The sequence below is a fragment of the Prinia subflava genome, chromosome 3, assembly GCF_021018805.1.
Source record: "Prinia subflava isolate CZ2003 ecotype Zambia chromosome 3, Cam_Psub_1.2, whole genome shotgun sequence".
NCBI lineage: Eukaryota > Metazoa > Chordata > Aves > Passeriformes > Cisticolidae > Prinia > Prinia subflava.
Genome location: NC_086249.1, coordinates 382,822 through 408,809, shown reverse-complemented (window position 1 = coordinate 408,809; position 25,988 = coordinate 382,822). Strand labels below are relative to the sequence as shown.

General features: G+C 55.0%; 3 protein-coding genes across 8 annotated transcripts in view; 1 reads left to right on the top strand and 2 right to left on the bottom strand.

Annotated features, from left to right (window-relative positions):
• ARAP1 (ArfGAP with RhoGAP domain, ankyrin repeat and PH domain 1) overlaps window positions 1-1,960 on the bottom strand; it is a 36,428-nt gene extending 34,468 nt beyond the window's left edge. The window contains exon 1 of one of the 3 annotated variants that reach the window (XM_063393679.1): window positions 1,812-1,960. The gene's annotated coding sequence lies outside the window, so the exon portion shown is untranslated. The remainder of the gene's footprint in view (window positions 1-1,811) is intronic. The other 2 variants (XM_063393677.1, XM_063393678.1) reach the window with 2 other exon arrangements.
• Window positions 1,961-3,706: 1,746 nt separating this feature from the next.
• On the bottom strand, window positions 3,707-10,935 carry STARD10 (StAR related lipid transfer domain containing 10). Its single transcript, XM_063393689.1, has 6 exons — window positions 10,644-10,935; window positions 6,481-6,628; window positions 6,172-6,275; window positions 5,868-5,985; window positions 5,123-5,175; window positions 3,707-5,048 (listed from the first exon to the last, which is right to left on the bottom strand). Exons 1-6 carry the CDS (start codon window positions 10,824-10,826, stop codon window positions 4,821-4,823), a joined length of 834 nt encoding a protein of 277 aa, XP_063249759.1. The 5' UTR covers window positions 10,827-10,935; the 3' UTR covers window positions 3,707-4,820.
• Window positions 10,936-13,966: 3,031 nt separating this feature from the next.
• CLPB (ClpB family mitochondrial disaggregase) overlaps window positions 13,967-25,988 on the top strand; it is a 72,507-nt gene continuing 60,485 nt past the window's right edge. For all 4 annotated transcript variants that reach the window (XM_063393687.1, XM_063393688.1, XM_063393686.1 and 1 more), the window contains exons 1-2: window positions 13,967-14,739; window positions 15,613-15,664. In XM_063393687.1, coding sequence (XP_063249757.1) covers window positions 14,076-14,739; window positions 15,613-15,664 — 716 coding nt within the window. In that variant the 5' untranslated portion in view covers window positions 13,967-14,075. The remainder of the gene's footprint in view (window positions 14,740-15,612; window positions 15,665-25,988) is intronic.

The window sequence follows — 25,988 nt, the reverse complement described above, 5'->3', positions numbered from 1 at the left end:
CCCAAAGCATCAACGCCCCTGCAAGGCCACAGAGTCCTGCCACAGGAGCTGCATTGCTCCCTGCATGGGGGAGCATCACTTCCTGCCTCCCATGAGACACCCTCAAAATCTCAAGGGCCCACCCTGTTCTGAGGCTAAGTTCTGGCAGCAAAGGCATCCTCAATATTGCTCTAAATATCCCAATCCCTGATGTCCTGGCTGTAGCCCATAATAACTCACCCGCAGTAACTGCTGGAGCACCCCTAGAAAACCACCATCAGCTAATGGAGGAGCTTTCCTTGCTACCTTCCTCCCAGCTCCCCAGAAGAGCCACCCACTCCCAGCACTCAGCTTGCTGCCTCCAAAAATTTATTTTTTGGGGCTGAACCCAAAAATTAAAATTGCTGCCCCTGCAATGGTGCTAGACCTAGGAACCCTCTGTGCTGGTGCAGCCCCTGGGCACCCCAAACACCAACACCAAGGCCCCAGCAGTGTGAAGGTGTCCCATGGAACCAGCTTGCCATTACTGGAGGACAAAGCAATCACCATCCCAGTTCCAGCTGCACAGCACTGGTAAAGCACCAGACAGCCTAGGAAGCAGTGAGGAAGAGGAGGAGGAAAGCATGGGAAGCCCACTACCAGCGTCACCCAGCATCTGGGTGCTATGGGTGGTAGTTGGTTGGAATGGGCAGTGCTGGAAGGGCCCTGGCACAGCCGCAGCTGATGCCATTTTTTGGCCGTAAATAGGGACATGCCAGATCCCCAGCAGAAAACAAATCTGCCAGCTTGGCCCTCAGGGTCTTCTTTTCCCAGCTTCACCCCTGGCATCAGCAGCACAACCAGCCAATATCCCCAACATGTCCTTCACCCCAACCAGGCAGTAGAACCCCTGCAGTGGCACAGGAATAAGGGCTATCAGCAATGCCAGGGCTCCCTGGAGACTGGGACTGAGCTGGGTTATACTGGGGTTGGGGTGGAGTCTGCTTAGGGGAGCTGGGATATACTGGAAGTGAACTGGGAAGGCTGGGGTTAAACTGGGGTCAAGCTGAGATGTGTTGGTATTGAGCTGGGAAGTGTTGGGGTGAATTGGAATATACTGGGGAAGAGCTGGGATGTGCTGGGGGAGCTGGGGAATACTGGGATTAAACTGGGATGAACTGGGTTTAAGCTAGGATGTGCTAAGGTGAACTGGGGTATACTGAGGTTCAGTAGGGGTGCACTAGGAATGAGTTGGGGTCTGCTTGGGGCAGCTGGGGCACACCTGGGGAATACTAGGGCTCAAATGGAGTGTACTGGGATTGAATTCGGGTGTGCTGGGGGTGAGCTGGAGTCTGCCAGGAGTAAACTGGGTTCTGCTGGGGGGAAGCTGGAGCATACCGGAATTGAACAAGGGTTGAGCTGGGATGTACTGGGATTGCAGTGGGGCATACTGGGGGTGAACTGGAGCATATTGCAGCTGAGCTAAGGTGTGCTGAGAGCGAGCTGGGGCACACTGGAATTTGGCTGGGGAGTACCGGTGCCAAGCTGGGGTATACTGGAGTTTATCTGGGGCATGAGTACCCCGATCGGAGGGGCCGGGGGGAGGGCGGGGGGGGACACGGCTGCTGCAGCTGAGCAGGGGAACAATCCATACTCCCCCCACCACCCCAGCAGCTCCCAGTATCTCCAGTGCCCCCCGCCCCAGCACTGTGTGCCCAGGGACCCACAGAAGCATGTGGAAAGAAACACGAGCACCCCCAGGAGAGAAAGCGCAGCTGAGGAGGTGGAGTGCCCCTCAGTGCCCCCCACCCAGGCTGGAGTCGCTCCCCTAGCCCCCCTGGAGCACCCATTACCTCCGTCTGCTGGCAGCGACGGCTCCCGGAGGATGCCGGGGCGCTTCCCGGGGCGGGGGCACTCAGGGCCCCCGTTGCCAGGCCCAGGCTTGTTCCCGCACGGAGGTTTGGCTGCCTCATGGAAACAGGATTCAAGGGGAAGGCTGCCAGGACTTTCCCCCAAAAAATAATAAATGGGTTGTGTGGGGGGTTCTTGCCTCCCCACACAATTCCCAAGGTCTCGGTGAGGGGTAAGTAGGAGAGTGGGAGGGCTTGGGGACACAGAGGGGATGTGGGGTGTCCATGGCCAGCCCTCACGGCTGCCCAGCCTGGGACAATGGTCCTTTCATCGCGGCGCCCAGGGATCGGGACACGCTGGCTGCCTGCTCCGGGGGTGGAAGGGCCCCCCCGCTCGGCCCCTCGCCCACGCGAGGCCACGGGCAGGAGGGGCCAGGGCTCAGCCCCACATTTGGGATACGGAGCTCGGTGGGGCTCAGCCAGGGGGACAGTATGAAATATCCCAAAAAGCTCCTCTACTGCCTGCATCCTCCCTACTCCCACGATTTCCACTCCCTCAGTCCATCACATCCCTCTGCTTCCCTATCCCACTCCCCGGAGCCATCACATCCCCCCCTTTCTCCTGCTCCCCAGAACCATCACATTCCCCTGCTCTCCTATCCTAGACCCTCAGATCCATCCGGGGGAGATACTCCCAGAGCCTTTGGCACAGGGTAAGGGTGCCATGGCCTTACCCAGTTTGGGGGATGCCACACAACAAAGTGCTGAGACCCCAGGGGCCAATGACAACGCCAGAGCCTCATCCCTGAAGGGTTGGAGCCTTGTAGTCCTTCCTAAGAGCATTTCAGGGATCACCCATGTCAATACCTGAGGATGTCCCCAGCACAGCACTGCCCCCTTCCACATATCCTACCTGAGCCCCAGCTCTTCTCAAACCCCCCGGCACCAGACATGTGCCAGAGCATATTCCACTTCCCTTTGGAGCCATCTTCTCTCTCCGGTACTGCAACTCTGGGTCTCCAGCTGTACCTCTCAGAGCTGACAGACCTAAACCCTCCCCAGAAGGGGCTTTACCCTGTCACCTGCCCTGCTACGTGTGTCCCTCCCCCCCCGCCCCGGCTCCAGAGCCACTGCAGTATGTCCTGTATCCAGTTCAGCTCCATTTTCACTGCCAGGGGGGTGGTGGCCACATTCCATTTTAATTGGGTTCTATTTTTAATTGGGATCAGTGCAGGAGGGTGGGAGGGGGTGGAGGGTGTGGTGGTTGTAAATTAACAGGAGAAATGGGAAGTAAGTCCCTAGCGCCCACTCTAGCGCCACAGGTGACAGAGACACAGGCACAAAGAATGGCACATGCTGGACAACACCAGCCACCAAACCCTGCTGGGGTGCAGAGAAGGGCTGGGACCTGCTGAGGTGTTGCAGTGCCAGAACACTTGGAGGGCAGAAGTGGTGTGCACAAGCAGCTTTGCCCCTGAGTGCACCCCAGGAGGAGACAAGAGTCCCAGGGCTCCACAAAGGGCTCACAATCCCTGTGAGTGTCAGCTCTGTTCCCGAGAATTCTCCTTCTGGAGAAGTCAGGATGTATCCCCACAGAGAGTCCCCGAAGTTCAGCACCCCATGTCTCCTCTCCCAGAGGTGCTTTTGGGGGAAATATACTGCTGGCATTGGGGTGGCTGGGGCTGTGGGAAAACAAGCTGCAGGGGTGTGTAGCCTCATCCCTAATTAGTGCTCAGCACAAATTCACTTTAGGGATTTCTCCGTCACCCTCCGGTGGCATCACCCAGAGGCCCCTGGAGGTCCCCACAACCCCTGAGGGTCCCACCAGCACCTACCACGAGCCTGAGTGCACTGTGGAGACAGGGATGGCTCCCAAAGAACCAAGGTGGGGCAGAGGCTGAGTCCCTCCTATGCCAGATTTAATTATTTTATTCCTAAATAATCAGCTCCAGTACAAGGTACAAAATCTTCCGTCTCCCTGTGCACCCCCAGAAAAGGAGGGGGCAGGAGCATGGCCAAAGACCAGATCCCAAACCCCCAGTCAAGGCCTCAAATTCCAGTGGAGGAAGGGTTCAGGCACCCAGCTTGGAAAGGGTCCCCATCCTGGAGAGGCAGGAGAGAAGACAGGAGCCTTCAGAGACCCGCAGAACATCTGGAGGTGCCAGGAGCCCCGCTGAAGATGCTGGGAGCCCCCTCGGCACACTTGGAGGTACAAGCTTATCCCAAAGCCTCCCCCAAACAAACCTGAAGATGCTGAGAGCCCATAAGACCTCCCTCAACATGAATGGAGATCCCAGGCTGCCAAAACACCCACCACAGCACATCTGGAGGTGCCACGAGCTCCCCAACTCCTCCCACATGCCTGAAGGTAAGACTCAAATATCCCCTCCAACATGCTGGAGGTGCCAGGAGCCTAGAAGCTCCCCCTCTAGATGCCTGGAGACGCCAAAAAACCCCAAAGGCCCTCCTTCCCAGCATGCCAGGAGGTGCCAGGAGCCCCCCAAAACCCCTCTGCAAGCCCAGAGGTGCAGGCAGATGCTCTAACACCCCTGGAGGTCTGTTGGGGGTGGGGATCCCATGGGATGAAGGCAGTTCTGTTGGACCATAACAGAGATGGGGAGCAAGGATGGGGGACAGGGGGTGCGTAGTGGAAGGGTCTCCTGGGCTGAGGAGCAGGCACAGGGGCCCCCTTTTCCTCTGCCCCCCAAAAAGTTGAAGGGCACTTTGGGTTTGCCACCAGTAGGGACAACACTGGTGTCCCACAAGGGCTAAGCAACCAGACAACCCCCAGCTTCCCACCCTGGGGGATCCACTATGTCCCTGCTGTCCCCAGACAGGGGTACAACAATGGGAGGGTCCCCCTGAACCCAAAGTGGGGGTGCATGTGTACAGGTGTGTGAGATAGAGACACAAACCATGTTGGAAGGGGGGGGAAAAGGAAGAGGAGCCCCCAAGGGGGGTCATGTCAGGCTGTCCTTGCCAGGGGAACAAGGAGAGGAGCTCCCAGGGGAATCAGGTCAGGCTGTCCTCGTCACTGCCCTCGCCACGGTCCTCCTTGCTCTCAGCCAAGGAGCTCTCATCAATGTTTTCCAGGGAATCCGCATGCTGGAGGGAGAGCTCAGAGAGTGCCAGGGCTGGGAGTCGGCTCTGCTCCGGGAACAGCCAGGGCTTGAAGTGAGGGTCATGCTTCTGCTTCCACTCAGGATACTTAAGGCATGCCTTATACATCTTCTTCATTGCCTGGGAGAAAGAGTGAGATGGGCACAGAGACCCCTTGCCCCCACACCAGACCCACCACAGTGCCACAAACTCACCTTGGGGGCCAGGAACTGGGAGGATTTGTTTACCACCCACTTTGGTAAAGAACCTGGAGAGAAGAGAGGGGGCAGCTCAGAGTGAGACCCCCAGCATCCCCTAGGTGCCTGAAAACTAGGACCCCCACACATGGGGCCCCCCATGGCACTCTCAATGGGGACATAAGCCTGGAGAGAGGGAACAGGGTTCAATCCATATTGCTCTCTGCTCTTGCAGACGTGAAAAACAGTGATTTCAGCATTTTGGGTCCCTCTACTCACAAAAAGAAAGATTTCAAGAGAACAGGCCCAAGATGTTTCCTCCCGACATTGCTCCATGCTCTGTGTCTGGCTCTGGCTGCATCCCTAGATGCTCCTGCTGATGAGCCCTTCCAAGCCCACCTTGAGCATATCCACAGGTAATCCTGAACCCACCCCGAGTCCCCCTGAGCTCAACCTGAGACTTCTTGAAGGCCTGCTGACCCTGCCCTGAAGTCCCAGAGCCCCAACTGAATCCCCACTGAGCCGTCTCCAGCCCACCCTGAGCACCCACTGAGCCCCTCAAGCTACTCTTGAGCCCAAAGTCCCCATTAAGCCGCAGTAGAGGCCACCCTGAACTCCCAATGAGCCTACACTGAGAACTCATGCGACCGCCCCCCTGAGTTCCCCTAAGACCCCACTGCTCCTCCCCAAGCACATCCTGACACAAGGGAAGGACTGGAGGGTGATGAGCCCCACGGCACAGAGCTGGGGGTCCCTCTCTCACCTTTGGGGTCCACCTGTGCCAGGTAGGTGATGGTGCAGCTCTTGGCACCCATCCCCTCGATCAGGTAGCCTGTCTGGATGGAGACTGCCCGCACCATGTCCTTGCGGGGGGGATACTTCTGTGGTGGGGAACAAGGAGGCAACATGAGTCAGTGGCAGGGCAGGTAGGGTACAGCAGGCACCAGCCACGAGTAGGGCTGGCTCAACCCCCTCAACTCTCCAGCCTATCCCCCCAATCTCTAAGTGAGCCCCAGCCACAGCCCCAGCCCAGAACCACAGGACCCCTAGTGCCCCACTAAACTCACAGGATGCTTGACAGAGTAGTTCATGATGATGTAGTCAGAACCCATGGGCAGCCAGGAGCGGAGTGTGACCACATCCCGATTCTTCAGGGGCTTGGGACACCTCCCTAGGGACAGCACCAGGTGAGATGTTCCAGAGTGAGACACCCACCTTCAAGTATGAGGTTCCCTCCTGCCCTCCAAATCCCCCCAAACCCGTATCCAGGCTCCTCCCTTCAATGCCAGACACCATGGATCCCCCGCATGCCAAACCCAGAGGTGGGGTTCAGCCCTCCCCCAGCACTGCCCAGATCTCCCCGGCCCCCTCCTCACAGGCGTAGTAGCCCACATCAGAGTTGGCCGTCAGCCTCCCGATGTCAAAGGTCTCGATGACGTTGGTGTCCCACTTCTTGCGGTACTCGATGTCATGGAGCACGTCGTACAGAGTCTCCGCCGGCACGTCCCTGCACTCCATCCTGCACTGCAAGGCAGGGGGCATGAGAGACCTCCCAGGGGCCCCCAGGCTGGGAGAGGGGCCATGGGGACCCCTGGGCAGCAGCTCAACTGTGGGGACTCCCAACTGTGGGGATGGCAGTGGTGGGAGGATGGCCATTGGGACCCCCAGATGGGAAGATGGCTGTGGGGAACTCATAAGAGGACAGCAGTGAGGACCCTCAGGCAGGAGGGAGGCAATGGGGACCCCAAAGTGTGAGAGTGGCTGCGGGGACACCTGGGCGAGAGGACGGCCATGGGGACCCCCAAGTGGGAAGGCAGGTGTGGGAAGCCCCAGCAAGCTGGAGGGAGGTGTCTCCTCTCAGAATTCTTCTTTTAATCAATGCAACCTCCTCCAAGAAGATCTGGATCCAACCAGCAGCTCTGTTTGCCACCCAGTCACTCAGCACAGGCACACAGGGCCTCAAAGCAATGTGGAGCTGAGTCCTGGATACTAGGGAACCCTGTTTCCCACCTGCCCTCCCATCACTGTGGATGTGCTCCCCCCCAAAGTGGCATCCCCTGCACAGGGCAGCCAGGGGGAGCCAGTCTGTGGGGCTGTGCCTGGTGCCTTGGGGCAGCACACATCACACAGAAGGGGTTAGGGGGTTACAGAGTAAGGAGCTGCTCCATAACCACGGCAGCCAGATCCAGGGAAGGAAAGGAGACAAGGAGAACGAAGAAAGTGAGGGCAGCTACCCCTGTAGCAAGGATGCCATCTGCCGAGGTCAAGGGTGCTGGAGCCAAGCGTGGGGCAGGGAGAGCAGCCAGCGGCCTGTCCTTGGGAATGCTACTGGCTCCTGTTTATCCCCAGGGATGGCATCAGCTCCTTCTGCTCCCCAGACCCTGCGGTTCAGGATTTAGGGGTGGCCGCGTCGCCTCAGCACACAGTACTAGAGACCCCCCCAGCCCTGGGAAGGGGCACAGAAGCACCCAGCAATGAGGCACAGCTTCATATGGTCCCTCGGTGGGACACAGCCATGGAGCCTGTTCCCCCACAGCACTCATCTTCAATCCTATCCTTGCCCCACAGAGCCCAGCCCCACCCCTGAGGATGACAGTGCTCATCCTCAACCCCAGATCCATCCCTGCCTCGTGGAGTCTGCCCCCAACCCCACAGTGCTTATCTTCAGTCTCAGAGACCCATCTGTGCTCCAGCACATCCAGACTCATCTCCAGCTCTTCCATTCACCCAAAAACTTGTCTGGGAGCACCCACCCCTGCAGGGCAGTTTTGGGGAGAGCCTGCCTGGATGACTTGCTTGAAGAACCCCTGCTCCCACCTGTAGCCAGGCCAGCCCTGCACCATGCTCAGGTGGATTATTCCCAGAGCAGCAAGGCCAGTCAAGCCAGTCGTGCAGGACCTGCCCTGCAAGGTGACTCACATCCCAGGGAAGGGAGTGCCAGGGGGGTCGCAGCAGGAGAGGGGATGGTGCCACATGGGAAGCACCTGGAAATGCATGCCCCAACCCTGAGTCAATATTGACTAATGGGGTGAGGAGGAGGAGCAAGAGGAGGTGGAGAAGGAACAGATTAATTCCCCAGGGCTGGGGTTATGCTGTGCCCGAGGGAACACAGAACGGGTGCCAGACTGTGGGACAGGAGCAAATCCAAAGGGGAGACCCACCACTGCTGCCTGGGGGAGTGGTGAGGGCTGCAGCCACCAAGGGGGTCCCCAAGCTCAGCCTCACTGGTGGCTTCACCAATACCCCAGATCCTCCTGCTGCATTTTACAGGATGGCTCCTGGCCATCCTTTGGAAACAGCCCATTTAGAGGGGAAACCATTGTCCCTGGGAGATCTCAGATGCTCAGGCACCAACTCACCAGCCCAGCAGGTAGGATGGGGTTCCCCCAAACCCTAGCCAGTCCCAAGGCCACCAAATGTCCCACTGAGAAATCAGCTGTGGCATCAACTTGTTCCCAGACTCCAGAAAACAGGTTAGACGGGAACTGCATCCTTAATGGAGGGGGGCGGGGAAGAGGGGGCAGCACCCTCAAAGCAGGGTGAGACCTTCAGGTTCCACTTAATTTGGCAAGGAATCCAGGATTAATTCAGGGGGAAAACAGCTCCTGGGAAGCTGCAGAGAATCCATAGCACCCATGCCGAGACCTTCAGTGTGAGGGGCAAACCCCTGGGCTACACCTTGCCATGACAGGTTAGCAATGCCACATGTGTCCATCCCTTCAAAATCCAGCAGGAGCATCTCATCCTGGGTGGGATGGTAGGCCTGGGTGCTGCTAGGGGCCACGGGGTGGGGACAAGGACTGTTACCCCACAGGATCTCCAATATGCAGTGCCACACACATGAAATCAACACATGAACACCCAGCAGGACCTTTCCAAGCAGGATTTGTCCAGGAGGGCACGGAAAGGGGCAAGACCTGGCTTAAGGAATCCCCGCAGGCAAAAGACAGCTCCAGGTGCTGTGGCGGGAGCAGCCGTGCCAAGACATCCTGGAGTGGGCTGGGTCTCTGCCATGCCAACGTGGCACACTGGGATTACGGGACAGGCAGGGGACGCACCCAAGTGCCACCTCAATCTGGGGGATGTTTTGGGATGCAACACCCAAGAGCAAGCAGTGGGGCTGGGGGACACGAGGAGCTTGGGGGGAGGGGGGTCAGGATGCACTGTCCCACAGAGCCATGCCCATGCGGTCATGCCTGGATGCCACAGTGATGGATGCTTCACATCCCATCCACCACGGGTCCCCCACCTCTGTGAGGATGGGGTAGGATGTAAGTGGCACCGTGACTCCCTACACCTCAGAGACCCCCATCTCCCCTCCCAGGGTTCACTGGTGCCACCAGGGCACAACGGGGACCCGTTCCTGGGTCATGGCAGCCCAAACTCTTCCGGCGTGCTACAGTGGAAGTAACCCAGTGGTTCCATGAGGGGAACCGGGCGCAGCCAGTGCCAGTGCCCTAGGGACAGGTTTCCCCAGCAGTGCCAGTGCCAGCTGCTCGCTCGGCTGCTGCAGAGCAGTGTGTGAGCAGGCCGCGTCGTCACTGCTGCCACTGTCACCACCACCATCACCACCCGGGCTCGACACCACAGCAAGGGCAAGGCCACCCACTACACCAGGACAGCCTCATGGAGGTGCCACCAGGAACAGGGACATCAGCCAGAGACTCCAGTCTAACTCCATCTGGACACAGCTCCTGTCTCAATTTGTCCCTTCAAATCCTGGTGTCTCTGCTTTGCCAGAGGGAAAAGCCAGGATGAGCATGCACCTGCCTGTGCCAGCACACTGACACCAAGAGGAAAGGGACCCATGAGGAAATGCAGTGGGGACATAGGGAGCTCTGGGCAAGGGGGACAACCCCAGTGACAGCAGGCCAGTGGCTACAGGCTCCAAGGAATCCCTCAGCCCAACCCTGGTGTGCAGCAAGCATGCGTGGTGTGTTCCCAATGGGTGAAGTGGGGAGAAGCAGCACCCAGGACCCATGGCCCCACACACCCTGGGGGCTCCTGTTTGTCCCTGGCTGGGTCCCCAGTTCCCCCTGCACAGCCCTCGGGGGTGCCTGCTTGTCCCTGGCTCAGCCCTGGAGTTGGGTTTGACCGAGGGTCCCCACTCCCCCTCTAGACTGCCCATTTGTCCTGCTGTGCAAGTTAACCCCACCTGTCCTGGGGTCCCTGCTCGCCATCGGGGGCCAGCTCGGCCAAGTCCCCACTTGGACTTTGCTCCAAGGTGCTGCATCACCTGAGGAACCCCACTATTCCTTGGGATTCCCACTCACCCCTGGATGGTGGTTCAACCCGCGAGTTCCCACTCACTGTGGGGTCCCCAGTCCCCGTTCACTGTGGGGTCCCCGCTCCCTCCCCCCAAGCCCAAGGTGCAGCATCGTCCCAAGGTCCCTCCTGTCTCCATGTCCCCCGCGGGGTCCCCCCTTTGCCGCTGGCTGCCCCAGTCCCGGGGGCATGGCGGGGCGGGGGTCTCACCGTGGCTCGGGGGTGCCCAGGGTGGGTGAGGATGTCTCACCGTGTGCCGGGCGGGAGGTCTCACCTTGATCTTGTGGAGAGCGCGCTCGGGCTCCAGCAGCTGCACCCAGACCCTCACCCCGCCCTTGCTGTAGGTGAGGCTCCAGCCGCTCTCCGACTCGCACTGCGCCCGGAACGCCCCGAAGTCGCGGTCGTCGGGGATCTGCACGCTGTCGCGACCCGACATGCCGCCGTCGTGACCCGACATGGCCCCGGAACGCCTCAGCCCTCCGGTGCCGGTGCCGCGGGAGGCGCCAGCCCCTACGGCGGCATTGCGGGGCGCGGGGCGCGATGGGACCGGGAGAGGCGGGCCGGGGGCGGGACCGGGAGAGGCGGGCCGGGGGCGGAACCGGGCCGGGAAGCACCGAGGGGCGGGATCGGGGGAGACCTAGGGGAAAACTGGGGGACACCGGGAGTTGGGAGAGGGAGGAGTTAGGGCGATCTCGGTGATGGGGGAACACTGCGGGGAAAACGGGAACGTCGAAGCAGAAACCGGGAGGACCAGGCGGGAACCTGGAGCACCGGGAGCGGGAGGCCAGGAGCGCTGGGAGGAAGGGCAGCCCGTGGCAGAGGGAAGCAGCCCGGGTTGGCGGGGCACCGGAGGCAGCTGGCAGAAGTGGCAAGTTGTGCCACTTGCAGGGACACCTGCACTGTGCGCCAGGCAAGGTTTAGGCTGGATATTGGGAAAATTTCTTCACTGAAAGGGTTGTCCAGCCCTGGCACTGGTGGAGTCCCCGCCTCCGGAGGGATTTAAAAAATATGTAGATGTGGCACGTGGGGACGTGGGTTAGTAGTGGCCTTGGCAGTACTGGGGGAGTGGTTCTACTCAATGGTCTCAGCGGGCTTTTCCAACCCAAATGATTCCATAATTCCAGTTGGAGTAGGAGGGGACGTAAGTGCAGGACAGACCCACAGCCTCTCTCCAGGCTGTGGGTCACCCTGATAGGACACTGTAACTGTGAACCCATGCCCTGTACCCGTGCAGCACACAAGCATTATCCACCCTTTGTGCCAATGCTGGGCCTTGACGTGGCATCCCCACAGTACTGTGGCCAGGAGCAGGTGGGCATGCTGCCATTGGCAATGCTGACTAGGATGTTATTTTTGGAAGAGCTCAGGCTTTGACTCCCATACAGCTCTGAAAATGCTGCCGACTCAGGATTTCTTTCTTTCCACTTGGGAACACTGAGGAACCCTCTTCCAGCTGCCATGAATAACTGTGTAAATGATGACAAAGCAGTGTGGCTTGTACCTAGACTGGCAAAGCAAAGCCTTTGTCATTCCTCAGCAGCAGGAATGTGGAACCGAGCCCCTTATCCAGGATGAGGTCCTTACAGGGATGCAATAGCCAGAGGGATAGGAGGGCACAGGGATGTCACCATGCTCAGCACCTGTGAGGAGACAGGGACCTGGCATGACAGGGCTCACTATGCCACACCACTGCTCCCAGCATCTTCACCTGGGAAAAGGAGCCAAGGGAATCTCTGGCATCCTATCACACTGGAAGTGGACATCCTCAGGGGATGGCTGGGGGCAGAGTGCTGTGGCTGGTGCAGGGGGACCCTCTTCCCTCATCCTTCTCTCTCTGCCCTTTCTGGCAGCTCTGCTGTGGAAGCCTGGGCTGTTCCCACCCTGTCTCTAGGGAAGATGAAAGGTGAAAGCCATCACACCAGAGCCCTTACCAGCCCCCAGCAGTCCTGGTGCTGGAAACAGGAGTGCCCACATTCCCAGCCAGCCCAGCCGTGTGGCACCACATGCCATTCCCAGTCTGGAACACAGATGGCATGGGAGTCATGGGGAAAGCTAGGGAAATTAAGTATCTGGGCTGGAGGATCCAGGGAGCTGGGCTGGGGAGCTGGGGAAACTGCACTGGGGAACTGGGGGAACTGGGCTGTTGGAACTGGGAGAAGTGGGGAAGCTGGGCTGGGCTGGAGAAGCCGATGAGCTGGGCTGGGGACCATGGTGAGAGGACCTGGAGAAACTGGGCTGGGTACCTAGGGGAACTGGGCTATTAGAGCTGGAAGAACTGGACTGAGCAACTGAGCAAGGGGAGCCAGCAGTCAGTCTGGAGAGGCTGGGCTGGGAAACAGGGAGCACTGGGCTGATTTGGCTGGGGAACTGGGAGCACTGAGCTGAGAGAGCTAGGGGAAGTGGACTGGGAAACTGGGACCACTGGGCTTTCTCTAACAACTCCCAGTCCTGCTGGCCCCAGTCTGGGTGCAGAAAGTCCCATTTCTGACATCTTCCCCCACACTCCTGGGTCTTTCCCAGCTCCCCAGCTCCTGATCCTTATTCCTGCTCCACCATCCCACATCTGCCAGCAGTGTGCAGAGCTAAATCTAGGAATCAGTAATTCAGGCAGCAAACCCAAGGCTTCTAAAAAAAAATTAAAATCAAATCCCTAAACTGCATCTTCTTAGCAGCTCTGTTTAATCCAGGAGTTTGTAGGACCCTGTGGAAGCGCTGGAGTGATGGCATACTAGGCAAACAGCTGCTGGAATAATGGGGACAGTGGGGGGAATTGGGGTGAAACAGGAGGAAATGGGTGGAATGGGAATTGCTGGTGGCAAATCCTGGGGTGGGAGAGGGCTATGGGCAGCTTTGGGGGAGAGCATTCATACATACTTGTACACTCACATACATATGCATGCTCATGCATGTGTCCACATAGGAGTCCCCCAGAGCCATCTATTCTCAGCCCAGACTGCAGCAGATGCCCAAGATTCATGCCACCACATGTGCAAGTCCTGCCTGGGGGTACAAGTGCTGCACATGTGCGTGCACAGCTGCACGGGGCATGTGTACACAGGAGAACATGCATGTGTGTAGGTGTGCAAAAGTTCCTGGGTGCACATGTGTGGCACTGCATGTGCGCATGTAGAAACACCCTTATGTGTGCGAATGCACAAGTGTTTGTGCGCACTCCTGTGCATGATGCGTGTGAATACTCCTCTGTGTGCATGTGAGTACATGTGTGTGCCCACGTGCGCCCATGCATGTGTTGGTGCAGGTGTGTCTATGTGTGAGGTGTGACGTGTGTCTGGTGCGTGTTGTTTGATGTGTGTGCAGTGCGTGGGCGGTGTTTGATGTGTGTCGTGTTTGGTGTGCGTGCACACGTGATCCTGCACGCCTGGGCTGGTCTCGAACCTCTGCCCTGCCGCCCCGCCCCTGCACTGCGCCCCCTGCCGAAGCCCGCCAGCCTCTTCGCTGCAGGTCTCGCAGCAGACGCCCGTTTCCCGGATACCCCGGGAAGGCCGCGCCGCGACACCTACTGGGGGTTGTAGTCCGCAGCGGCGGAAAAGCGTGCCGCAGGGCGCGGTGGGGACTCTATCTCCCAGCATGCCTCGCGCAGCCCCACATCAAGCTCCGCCGGCCGGCAGCCGCCATCTCGGTCCACAGGCCTCAGCCCCGGGGGGGGGTAAGGTGCGAGCGGTGCAGCGGGAGGAGCGAGGGGACTATGCTGGCCTCTCTGGCGTTCTGCCCGCTGCCCCAGGGGCTGGCGCGGCTCCTCCGAGCGCGGCCATGGTGGTCGCCGTCACGTGCGGCCTACGGGACTGCGGCGGCGGCTGTGGCTGAGGGGGCCGGGGCCACCGGACCGCGGCTGCTCCCGGTATTGGTCGCCAGGGGGCGCCGTGAGCTCGCGAGGACGCCGAGCGCGAGGCTGCCATGGCGGATCGCTGCCTGCAGGGAGCGACAGAGGGGCCCGGGGGGGGAACCCCTGGCAGGGGGGCCCGTCCCCGGGGGCTTCCCGCCAGCTATTCCGCCAGGCCCCACTTTACCAATGGGACCAGGCTCAGGGGCCTCTCCCGTAGTTCATGGGCCAGGCCTAAAGGGGACCACCGCAGCGGAGAGGCCAGGGCTGCCTCTTCTACTGCAGAGCCCCCGGCCACCTGCCACCGGCCTGGCAAGCAGTGGCTGCCTTGTGCAAGGAACATCGTCCAGCCTCGTGGCATCCCTCAGAGAGCCGACGCCATGGCCCTCGGGTGCAGAGCAGCACTGCTGTCATGCGGGAGACCCTGGTGGGCATCAGAGTGAAGCTGGGAGCTGCTCCCCGGGAGCAGGGCTGCCTGCCCTCGTCGCTGCGCTGGCTTACTGCTACCTGCGGGACCGCCTGTCCAAGGGTGACTATCGCTGCTGGGGTCGGCCCCGGGGCGGGAGGAATGGGATGCAGGACAGAGAGTCCTGGGCCCTTTGAGAGGGGATGTGGGGTCCCTCCTTGGGGATGGAACCTGTCTGCTGTCTGTGACCTGGGAAGCTCTCTGGGGAAGAGGTTATCCTTAAAGCTTTAGTCCTTAAAGGGGCTCCAGAACAGCTAGAGAGAGACTTTGGACGTGGGTCTGGAGAGACAGGATAAGGGAGAATAGTTTCCCACTGACAGCTTCCTCTAACCCTGAGGGCAAGCTTAGATGGAATATTGGGAAGAAATTCTTCCCTGTCAGGATAGTGAGGCCCTGGCACAGGTTGTCCAGAGAACTTGTGGCTGCCCTATCCCTTGAAAGTGTTCATGCACCTGTTGGACAAGACCTGGAGCAACGTGGTCTGGTAGAAGGAGTCCCTTCTCATGGCAGAGAGGTGGAATGAGATGAGCTTTAAGGTCCCTCCCAACCCAAACCATTGCTTATCCCATCTCCCAGAGCTGGATGCTGCTCTTCCCTTCTCTAGCCAGAGGGTGTCATTCTGACTCTGTGGTAAGTGCACTGCTGTGGTGTCTGGAAATCTCTGGCTAGGGCTGACACCTTGGCATGACAGTGTCCACTGCCCTGGGATGCTTGCTGCATCCTGCAGCCCCCTGTTCTCAGGATATCTGGTGGGGGCCTGGAATCAGTCACCAAGACAGCAAGGAGTTTTTAGGTAACATGCTTTCAGTAATAGGCTTTTCCTCACTAGGGTGGTCAGTGAGACCACTGAGCAGCAGCAGCCCCTGCACATTCCAGGTTAGGATGTCCATGTGTGTCCTCCATTCTAACTCCCTCTCCCTTCTTTCTGCATTTCAGAGGATGCTCTTCTGGAAGCTGCAAGGACTAACAACGTTTCAGAAATCAACAGGTGAGCAGGGTTCTGAGATGTGAGAGCAGTGTGCTGAGCACTAGGAAGGCAGGAAAATCCTCTCAGCTCATGGGGAAGGAAGGAGCTGGCTGCTCCCAGCCCCCGTGGGGTGCTCCCCTCACCCTCTCAGATCCAGAGTGGGTGGGGAGAGATGGGGAGCACCATTACTTGTTGAGTAGGAGGTAGATTGCAGATCCTTGTGCTGAGAGAGGACAGTGTGAGGCCGTACTGTGCAGATGTGGATGTACCTCTGTGAGTGACACCCTGCAGATGCTGATTTGTTGGGGTGTGTCTCTGAATGAACAGCCCTTGTGGGTTCCTCAGCCTGAGCCAGGAGTTCTCCAGGGACCCTTTTTCCCACAAGGAGCACAGGAGAGAGCTCCACCCACCCAGGGAAGTCAGGGAAATAAGTGGTTGGGTGACCAAAGATCCAGCTGTTAGGGAGTGGAGCATCTGCAGAGCTCCTGTCCATGGCAGCAGGCTTTTTGTGACAGTTGGCTGTGCCTGCTCTGTTGAGGTGGTGCCATGGCACCTTCCAGGCGCATTTGGCAGCGTTACATTCCCTGAAGTGGTAACAAAGAGCCAGTTTCTCAGTCTCAGCATGTTACTAGTCCCCAAGAGACATGTTCTTTCTGCAGCCAAACCTCCTGAGAGGGACTCACAGGTTCCCAGGATGGTTTGTGAACAGCAGTGCCATGTCACTGACCAATTGCTGCACCCAGTGCTGGAACAAGGTATGGGACTGTGGGAGGAAAAGAAGTCTCCCCTAAAGTGGGAAGAGAAGTTCAAATACCTTGGAACTCCTTCTTGAACAGATCCTGGCACTCCTATGTGGTCTCTCTCAGAATCTCAGAGTTCTCCCCAGGTCTCAAGTGCTGCTCTCAGCCAGTATGGAATTTAAACTTTTTGGCAGCCTGGCAGCTTTTGTAGGATGGGAAGAGACATTGCTGCTCTCCTGTGTACATCACACACATGTTTCTGTCTCTGGCTGAGGTCTCCCACCCAGCACAGGCACCTGGGGAGGTGGGAGCTGCTGTCCCTGTGTAGAAGCAAAGGGAAGAGAAGGATGGGTGAGGGAGAGGAGAGCCCTGTTGGCCTGCAGCCAGGGGATGTTCCATCCGCTTTCCAGCATCTTGGATGAAGCAGCCTGGCTCTGGTGCACCCCAGGGCTGAGATCTGGCCTAGATCAAGGACCAAAGAGGATGTTGGTGTACAGCTAATTGGCACATGTGTTCTGCTGCTTGTAATTGCAGGAAGCTGCTGTTAGAGATGTCTGGGTGATTTGTGAACCTGGTCAGGCAGAACAGCAAGAGGGATGCTCTGTGTTCCAGCTGGGCAAGGCAGGGCTGGTGGCTGTACAACATCCTGCTGGGCTGCATGTCTACAACTTCTCCCTTTGTTTCTGTGCTCTGTCACAGAATCACAAAATCATTTGGGTTGGAAAAGCCGTCTGAGATCATTAAGTCCAACCATTCCCTCAGCACTGCTGAGCCCACCACTGAACCGTGTCTCCAAGTACCACATCTCCATGTCTGTTAAATCCCTCCAGGGATGGGGACTCCACCACTGCCCTCAACAGCCTGCACCAGGGCTTGGCGACCTTGTCCGTGAAGAAATTTTCAAACACATCCAACCTAAACCTCCCATAGCACAACTAGAGGCTGTTTATTCTCATCCAGTCACTTGTTACCTGTGAGAATAGCCTGACCCCCACCTGGCTACACCTTCCTTTCAGAGAATTGTACAGAGTGAGAAGGTCCCCCTGAGCCTCCTTTTCTCCAGGCTGAATCCTCCCAGCTCTCTCAGCCACTCTTCATCAGCCCCTTTGGTCCACTCTCCAGTCTGAGGGGTGGACTAGGGGTACAGCAGCACCTTTTGTTTGCTTCCTGGCTCAAGGGCTCATTAAAAAATTCACCAGCTCCACTGTCCTTCTCTGGACACATTCCAGTACCTCAGAGTCTTGCTGATCATGAGGAGCCCAGCACTGCACACAGAATTTGAGGCAGCTAATCCATGACCAGTGCAAGGGAACAAGGATCTGCCTTGGGTTTGCTGGCCACCCTGTAGCTGATACAAATGAGGGTACTATTTGCATTCTTGCCCACTTGGGCACACCTGGCTTATGTTCAGTTTCTGTCAGCCAGCACCCCCAGGGCCTTTCCTGCTGTGTGCTGTTCAGCCACTCTGCTCCCAGCCTGTGGATCTGCACAGGGTTATGGTGACCCAGGTGCAGAACCCAATGGGTGACCTTATTGACCCTCATACAGGGGCCTCAACCCATCAAACCAGCCTGTGCAGATCCCTCTGGAAAGGCTCTCCAGGGCCTTCCTTCCCATCCTGTTCCCTGTGGGGCTGGCAGCCCTCCCGCTGTTTGAAGCTTTGTGCCTAGCTCTGCTTGACACATAGTTTTTGCTTGTGTGAAAAGCATGAATGGTGAAAACTACTGTCTTGCCCTGCTGCAGACCGTTTCAGCCTCAAACATGATGAGGGGACTGGAGCATCCCTCTTACAAGGAAAGGCTGAGGGAGATAGGGCTGTTCAGCCTCAAGAAGAGATGACTTGAGAGGGGAACTCATCCTTGTCTGTCAGTGTCTGCAGGGAGATTGTCAGAGGATTGACCTGGTTCTGCTTGATAGTGCCCAGTAATGGCTGTAGAAAGAATTAGGAGAAAGTGGTGCACATGAAGTTCTATCTCAATATGAGAAAGAACCTTGTACTGTGAGTATGACAGAGCACTGGATCAGCCTGGCCAGAGAGTCTGTGGAATCTTCTTGCTTGGGGATATTCAAACCCTGCTTGGATGTGATGGAGCAGTGTTTTCCTCAGTCTGTGCAACTGTGACTCACGGGGACACAGAGCGTCTGTGTCAGATGCCTGTTACCAGCCTCATTCGTACCAGCAGGCAGCTGCTCACATCTGTGTGGTAATGACATCTGGAGCTGACCAGGTACTCTCCTGCTCTCCCAGGGATCCACACAGACACAACAATGGGGCAGCAAGCTCCACGTCAGTTGCTGCAGCTGTGTCTGCTCTCCCCAGGCTGATTTTTTAGGTGGAGGAGATGCAGAAACAGCTAAGTCAGGCTCGATTGCCCCAAACAGTGATCTCAGTTTTCAAACAGCACCACTCATCTTGGCTCTGACTCATCGCAGTTCTGCCTCCTCCAGACTGTGCTTGTCTCTTCTCCCTTGTTTGTAAGCAGCACAGCTCATTGAGCAAGATTCCCTCATCCCTGTCCCTGGAAGTGTTCAAAGCCAGGTTGGACAGGGCTGGGAGCTTCTGGTCTAGTGGAAGGCGTTCCTGCTGATGGGAGGGAGTAGGAACAAGATGATTTTAAGATCTTTCCCAACTGTGACCCTTTCAATTCTCTCCAGTTTGAGGGGTGGACTAGGGGTACAGCAGCACCTTTTGTTTGCTTCCTGGCTCAAGGGTTCATTAAAGAATTCAGAGACTGTATTTGAGTGCAGAGACTGGGTAAAAAATCCCTCTGTAGTGAGTCAGGCTTTCCTTACCTGGAACATCAGACTATTGAAAGGCACTATGTGGAGGAGGTGGGCCTCAGTGGGAGCCAGTATCCCGTGTTGTACCTGTTGAAGCATTTTCTCTCACAGAGTAATTGTGAGTGTCACGACTGAGGCTCGAGGGATGCCTGAATGCTTTGTAGGGTGAGCAGAAGCGTCATTCCGTTATGCTCTTGGAGCATAATGGCCTCTGGCTACTAGCCATCATGTACCTTGTCTCAGTCCTGAACATCTGGACACATCTTCAGCAGTGGTAGTGAAGGCAAGTTGGAGACAGAATTGGGAGATTATTTATAATTACATTTATTTCCATTGCTTCATGTTTATGTGATGTTGAGCCTGCATTTGTCTGTGTGTAGCTGAGTTACAGACACCTAGGGTTTTTAGGATAAAAAGATGTTTATTATGCAAATGTCCCCTTTAATCTTTTCTCCTAAATGACCAAATTATCCAGGACTGGGCTTCAGTGGAAGTTTTGGTATTGGTTATTGATTTTAGTTTGGCCTGTGGCTGCGGGAATTCAGAACAGATACAACAGCCCAGATTTCTACAGGTTGGCAATGAAGTATGGGGGCGACTTGTGCTTGCTGTGCTTTCCTGTACTAGATAACTGGAAAACTGTCCCTTTTTATCTGTTTCTTGTTGTATTTTGGCCTCCCAGGATTGGTTGAGTTTGCACACTGAGTCACAGAGCAGTGTCTCTGCAGTCAGCACCGAGCCAACCATGGGAGACAGATCTCATGTTTGTTTCCAAAACGGCTTTAAAGGCCCTGAATCCCAGATCCCTTTCTCTAGAAGCAGACACCAACACACCTGGATGCGAGGGAATTTCTGTATGTCTGGAATACGTCTGGGAACCATCACAGGGTTAATTGCAGTTAGTGGAGTTGTTTAGCAGCAGCGCCGAGTGCAGGACAGTCTTCTGAGGAGCTCTGGGTTTGGACAAAAAGCAATCCACCAGCATGGATGTGGCCTGTACATACAGGGGAGCGATTATTCCACTTTACCTCAAAGCTCAGGAGTTCAGGGACACCTTGGAAGATGTCAGACAGCAGGTTAAAAACATGCCAAGTGCTTGCTTACATAGCACATAAACAGAATGTTCGTGGACGTGAGGGAGCCTGACACTTGAGTTCAGGCCTGTGCAGAGTAAGTCGCGCAGGTAACGCATGCCACCTCCAGTGGAAATGGATTGTCACAAGTCAGTATATTATGCTCAAATTTCTCTGCAAACAGTCCTGAATCATTTCCCACTTACACTGCTGCCACTGCCAGAGCAGGCTCGCAGGCTGGGAGGGGAATTTTCTGTCACGTAGCTCAGCTGTTGCAGTGGGGTGACTGAACTAGGGCTACTCCATGTGAGGTTTCACATTCTCTTCCAAACCTGGTGATACGAACTGTCAAATCACAGAAAGATTTGGGTTGGAGGGGACCTTGAAGCTCATCCAGTTCCAGCCCACTCCATGGGAACATTTTCCAGTAATCCAGGTTGCTCCAAGCCCTGTCCAACCTGGTTTTGAGCACTTAGAGGCACGGGGCAGCTACAGCTACTTACATGTCTGCATTAGCCTTTTCATGCTTGAGTTGTACCTCTGACTTTCCCCACTCCATGTGCTCTCACCCATGGTGGTTTTGCCCACCCTCCATGCCTCCAGGCTTGCTTTCTTCTTGGACTTTGCTTTACCTCTGAAACTTGGATTTATAGGAGCTTTCTTTTGATTTTGAAAATTTATTTCCAGGAGTTTCTCCTTGGCCACTGGTCTCCCCACATGGCCTGTTTGTGTTGTCAGGGCTAGGGTTACCGGGATTCCACCAGGATCCCCCATGTCCTGGAAACAGCTTTTCTACCTTGAGAGCTGCAGAGAAATGCTGTTCCTCTTTCCCTTCCCTTCCCTTCCCTTCCCAGAACTTCCCAGAACTTCCCAGAACTTCCCAGAACTTCCCAGAACTTCCCTTCCTCACCATGTGCTGGTCCGTCTGTTTTCACGGAGCACCATGGTGTGTTAACTGGCCCTGCAAAGATGGTGAGGGGTGAGAAGCAGCCATGAGCTTCCTCCAAGAACGCAGCAGCCACATCAAAGGATTTTGAGCAGCTCGCTGTGTCCCTCTGTTCACGCAGATCATTTCCCTGGCCTCTTGCAGGGATTGTGCTTTCGTATTCGGAGATATTGTTCACTTGGGATGTTTTTCTTTCCCCCTTCTGCAAAGCAGAGGGCAGTTCCCAAGAGGGCGAGCACGTTTGAGAGTGTCCCCCACTCTGCAGTTAAACAGTGACATATTGGGATAGGGCTGGGGGAAATGTTTAAGAGGCTGAGAGAAACAGAAGCTATTGTTGTTGCAAAAGTTCAAGTTTCCAGCTTCCTCTTCCTCCACCTGTCAGGATGGAGTGCTGGGCATGCTCCCGGCACTGAGCACAAACTCAAACATGCCCTCTGGGCTCGGCAGTGTCACGGAGTCAGTCACCCAGAACCCCCGTGGCGGGGTGAATAGGAGGCACATCTGTCCGGGGGCAGTGGGGGGAGAAGGCTCATCCAAGGCTGCCAACGTGGGCTCTTTATCGCTTCTCTGGGGATCAAAGTGCTGAAGCCTTGGGAGCTGCTGTCTCGAGGTAAAATAGGGCATATGCACAAAGCACTGGATGCTGCTCTGCCCAGATTCCTCCAGCAAATTCCAGAACAGACAGTTCTGTGATCAGTGATGTTCACAGAGTCAGAGAATCACTGAGTGGTTTGCATTGGAAAGGACCTTCAAGCTCACCCAGTTCCAAGCCTCTGCCTTGGACAGTGATACCTTCCACTAGACTAGGTTGCTTCAAGCCCCATCCAACTTGTCCTAGAACACCTACAGGGATGCAGCAGACACAGCTTCTTTGGGTAGCCTGTGCCAGAGTCTCACCACCCTCACAGGGAAAAAATTCTCCCTAATATTCAGTCTAATCCTGCTGTCTATCAGCTTTCTGCCCTAAAACTATTTTTTAAAAGTTTAATTGAAATCTCTTAAATATGAGTACTTCCCCAATCAGAAACAGTACCAGCTCTGACTCGGGGTTCTTCTCCTGACCGGCTCTTGAATCGCAGAATCCCAGAAGAGTTTGTGTTGGAAGAGACCTTTAAAGGTCATCCAGTCCAAGTCCTGCCATGGGCAGGGACATCTTGGTGGCACCACTGCAGTCAAGGAACAGTTTGTCATTTGAGAAACACTGGAAATGGCACTATTAGAGCTGTATCCATGTGAGAAACTCCTTAGGAGGTGAGTGTCCTGGATCTCACTTGGTTAAAATGTGGATAAACATCCTAAACATTGATCAGAGGATTTTATTTAATTAAAACAAAATACTCTTGCTGGTAAATACATTTGGCTGTCTGGGATCTGAGCAGTGTTTGTGGCTTTATCAATTGGCATATCATTAAATCAGGCGGAGAAAAAATAAATGATGGGTCTGAAGACCCTGAACATAAAGTTCAGTTGTCTGAAAATCTGTTAAGTTGCTGAGCATCTTGAAATGATTAAAAAAAAATAAAAAAAATAAGAAAAGGCAATCCAACTCCTAAATAAAATGTCAATGCATATTATGGTAGATGATGTGATATAAGTAATTCTCTCACTGGGCTCAGTGATGTGGTATTCCAGATGCTTATGATGATCTAGATTCCTGAACAGAAAACTACTTGACTGATCCTAATATGTTTGCTCCAAGCCTATAACCTAATCCCACAGGAGAGACTCCAGCATCCTTCCTGTTGGATGCACAATGATTACACAGGTTTGAATTTCCTTTTTTTTTTTTTTTTTTTTTTTTTAAGAATGAAAATTCATTATTCAGTATGTCCTTCCAGTGTGTCTGTAGAGAAAGAAGCTTTTCAGGGAGTTCATAGGTATGTTTCAGTGGCTCCAAAGTGCCTTGAGAATTCTAAAATCACAGGATGACAGGATGGCTTTGGTTGGAAGAGGCAAAGATCATCTAGTCCCAACCCCTTTGCCATGGGCAAGGACACCTCCCACTAGACCAGGCTGCTCCAAGAACTGTCCAGCCTGGCTTTGGACACTTAAGGGATGGGGTAGCCACAGCTTCTCTGGGCAACCTGTGCCAGGGCCTCACCAGCTTCACAGGGAAGAACTTCTTCCCAATATCTAATGTAAATCTCTCATCTTTTAGTTTAAAATATCATATTTTTATTTTAAATAAGTCCCGTCCTTTGTCTCAAAGGGAGATGCTGAAGAGTTACTCTTCAGGTTCCATTTATGAGAAAACAAATGTGACAGGAGAAGGGGGTTGAGTTCATACTGACATCAAGCAGGGTTTGATTGTATATTGGCGAGAAATATCCATCCACATGGCTGCCCCATCCCTGGAAGTGTTCAAGGACAGGTTGGATGGGGCTCGGAGCAACCTGGTCTAGGGTAGGGTGTCCCTTGGCAGTGACAGTCACTTCCAGTCCAAACCCTCCCATGAAATATTAAAACTCAGATTAAGTTAAGACTGACCCTTTGCAGCAGAGCAGCCCAGTGGCTGGCAGAAGGTGACCAGGATGCTCTCTCTGCCCCTTTAATATAAAATCATATAAATACCATGGTCACCTGCAAATGGGCCTGATACTTTGCAAAATTACATTAATTAAACTCTACTGAGGATGTTAATCAGTGGTTAGTGTTGGGCTTTAGGGCTTTTAAGTTTTAAGGCAAAAGTTCCCAGCCTGAGGGGGGTTGTGTACCTCCATCCTGGTATAGCTGATGCCTTCTTACCTTCAGTTTTGGTGTTGGGGTTACCTTGCCCCTTCTGGGTTCCTTTCAGGCTCCCTCTCCCTTGTCATCAAGATGCCTTTATTTCCTGGATTTTCTGTGGCTACTAGGCTGTCACAGTGACACACTGTAGGAAGGGGCTGATGTGAATGTTACTACTTTCAAAGGACTTCAAATGCCCAAGTAAATACAATGACGTTCACAAATAACTTGGACATGTTAGTCCACACCACTCTGAGAGACAAGTGGAAGGAGATTGGGCATCACAGTGTCTGGGAAAGGATTTTTGGAAGCAGTTGGGGTGAGTAAGGGGGAGATAGTAGGATCTGTGCCATTGCAGCATCCTGAGCAGCATCCTGAGCTCTGGTGCTGGTAGGAATGGCTCCTTAGGGTCTGGGGCAGCTGGGTGTGGAATTTGTTCCCACAGTGGCAACCAGCGAGCAGTTTCCAGCTGAGGGAGCAACTCCTTGTGCCTGTGCAGAGGACACAGCACACATGGTGGCACAGATGGAGCTGTGGTGTGGATTTCTCCCCCAGGCAGCATCCTTCCAGCTGGAGCAGGTGATAGTGTGACCAGCAGTGGCCATGGGTCTGAGTCAGGCTACCTTATCTGTGTTGTGAGTGCAAACACCTCTGTAAAGCAGAGCTGCAAAGGGAGCTGATCTCTGCAGATAGCAATCTGCTATTCATTGTGTGTCTGGGCACATCTGGCCTCACCAGGGCAGAAAGCTTTGTGGCTGCACAGGGATATTTCTCTTCTCAGCATTCTGTTGTCTGAGAGTGCTCTTCAGGCAGCAGAACTGGCAGCATACACTTAGCGTTCGCTTGCAGGGATGTAGTGCTGGCAGAAGGAGAAAGCATAAGGATATTTTCACAAATTCTTCATAGAAAGGGTTGTCCAGCCCTGACACAGGCTGCCTGGGGCAGTGGTGGAATCCCTAAATTCCCTGGAGGGATTTAATGGATGTGTGGATGTAGCACTTGGAGACATGGGTTAGTGGTGAACTTGGCAGTGTTGGGGGAATGGTTGGACTCAATGGTCTCAGAGGGGCTTTTCCACCCCAAATGATTCCATAATTCTATGCCATACCCTGCGGGGGGCCAAGGCTGCTCTTATGCAACTCCCCAGAGGAGTTTACTGGGCCACGGGATAATGCAGGAGCTTCAGCTTGACCAGTGTTAGTCATGTGCAGGGCTGTGTAGATCCAAACCCCCATAAGACTGTAGGTAAATCGTCCCCACCCATCTGCTGGGTGGTTCTTCAGGTATTAAATGGCATAGAAAAGAAAAATAACCTGGTATGTATTCCGTGTGAAAATTTGTTCCTCAAGTATCAAACTTCTTTGGACCAAGGTCCTGTTGTTGACCTGCCAGATAGTTCATTAGCATTAAACTTTAAATTGTAATCCTGGTAAAGAGACCATATACCTTCTGTTTGTGCTATGATCATTTACGGTGGTCACAGCCTCATGAATCACAGTTGGGAGCTACAAATGAAGGCTGCCAGTTATGATTCAAGTCTTTCACCTATTAGGTCTCTGTCCAAGTGCGTGATGAGCAGTTCAGAGCATCCAGAACCACAGCACTAGCACTGGCCACTCCTTCTGTCAAAAAAAGAGTGGTCAAATTGTCCACCCAGACCCATTACCTGTGTATCATACCACCATTTGTTCCTTGGGATAAGTTTCTAGTGAAACCACTGTGAAGGTTTCTGATGGGGTAGAGGAAGGTTGACAACACACCCTGGGTATAGCTGTGAGAGTTCCCTGGACCAGCATGCCTGCTTTCCTTCTTTTTTTTTTTCAACTGTAGGAAGAGGAATATGGTTCATTTACCTCCTTTTCACTCATTCCACCCCAGCACTCTTAGCCAGCTGACAGCATTGCTACCAGAGCAGACCAAGAGCAAGGAATTTGGAAAGGCTGAGTTCAGATGTGTACCCCTCCAAGTCCTTGAAGAGGTGATCTGACCTGTTCAGTGCATGGAAGCAGTCCCACCTGACCGTGACTTCCTTGCCTGGGACTCTGAGCAGAATTTCAAGACTTAAATGTGACGCTTGCACA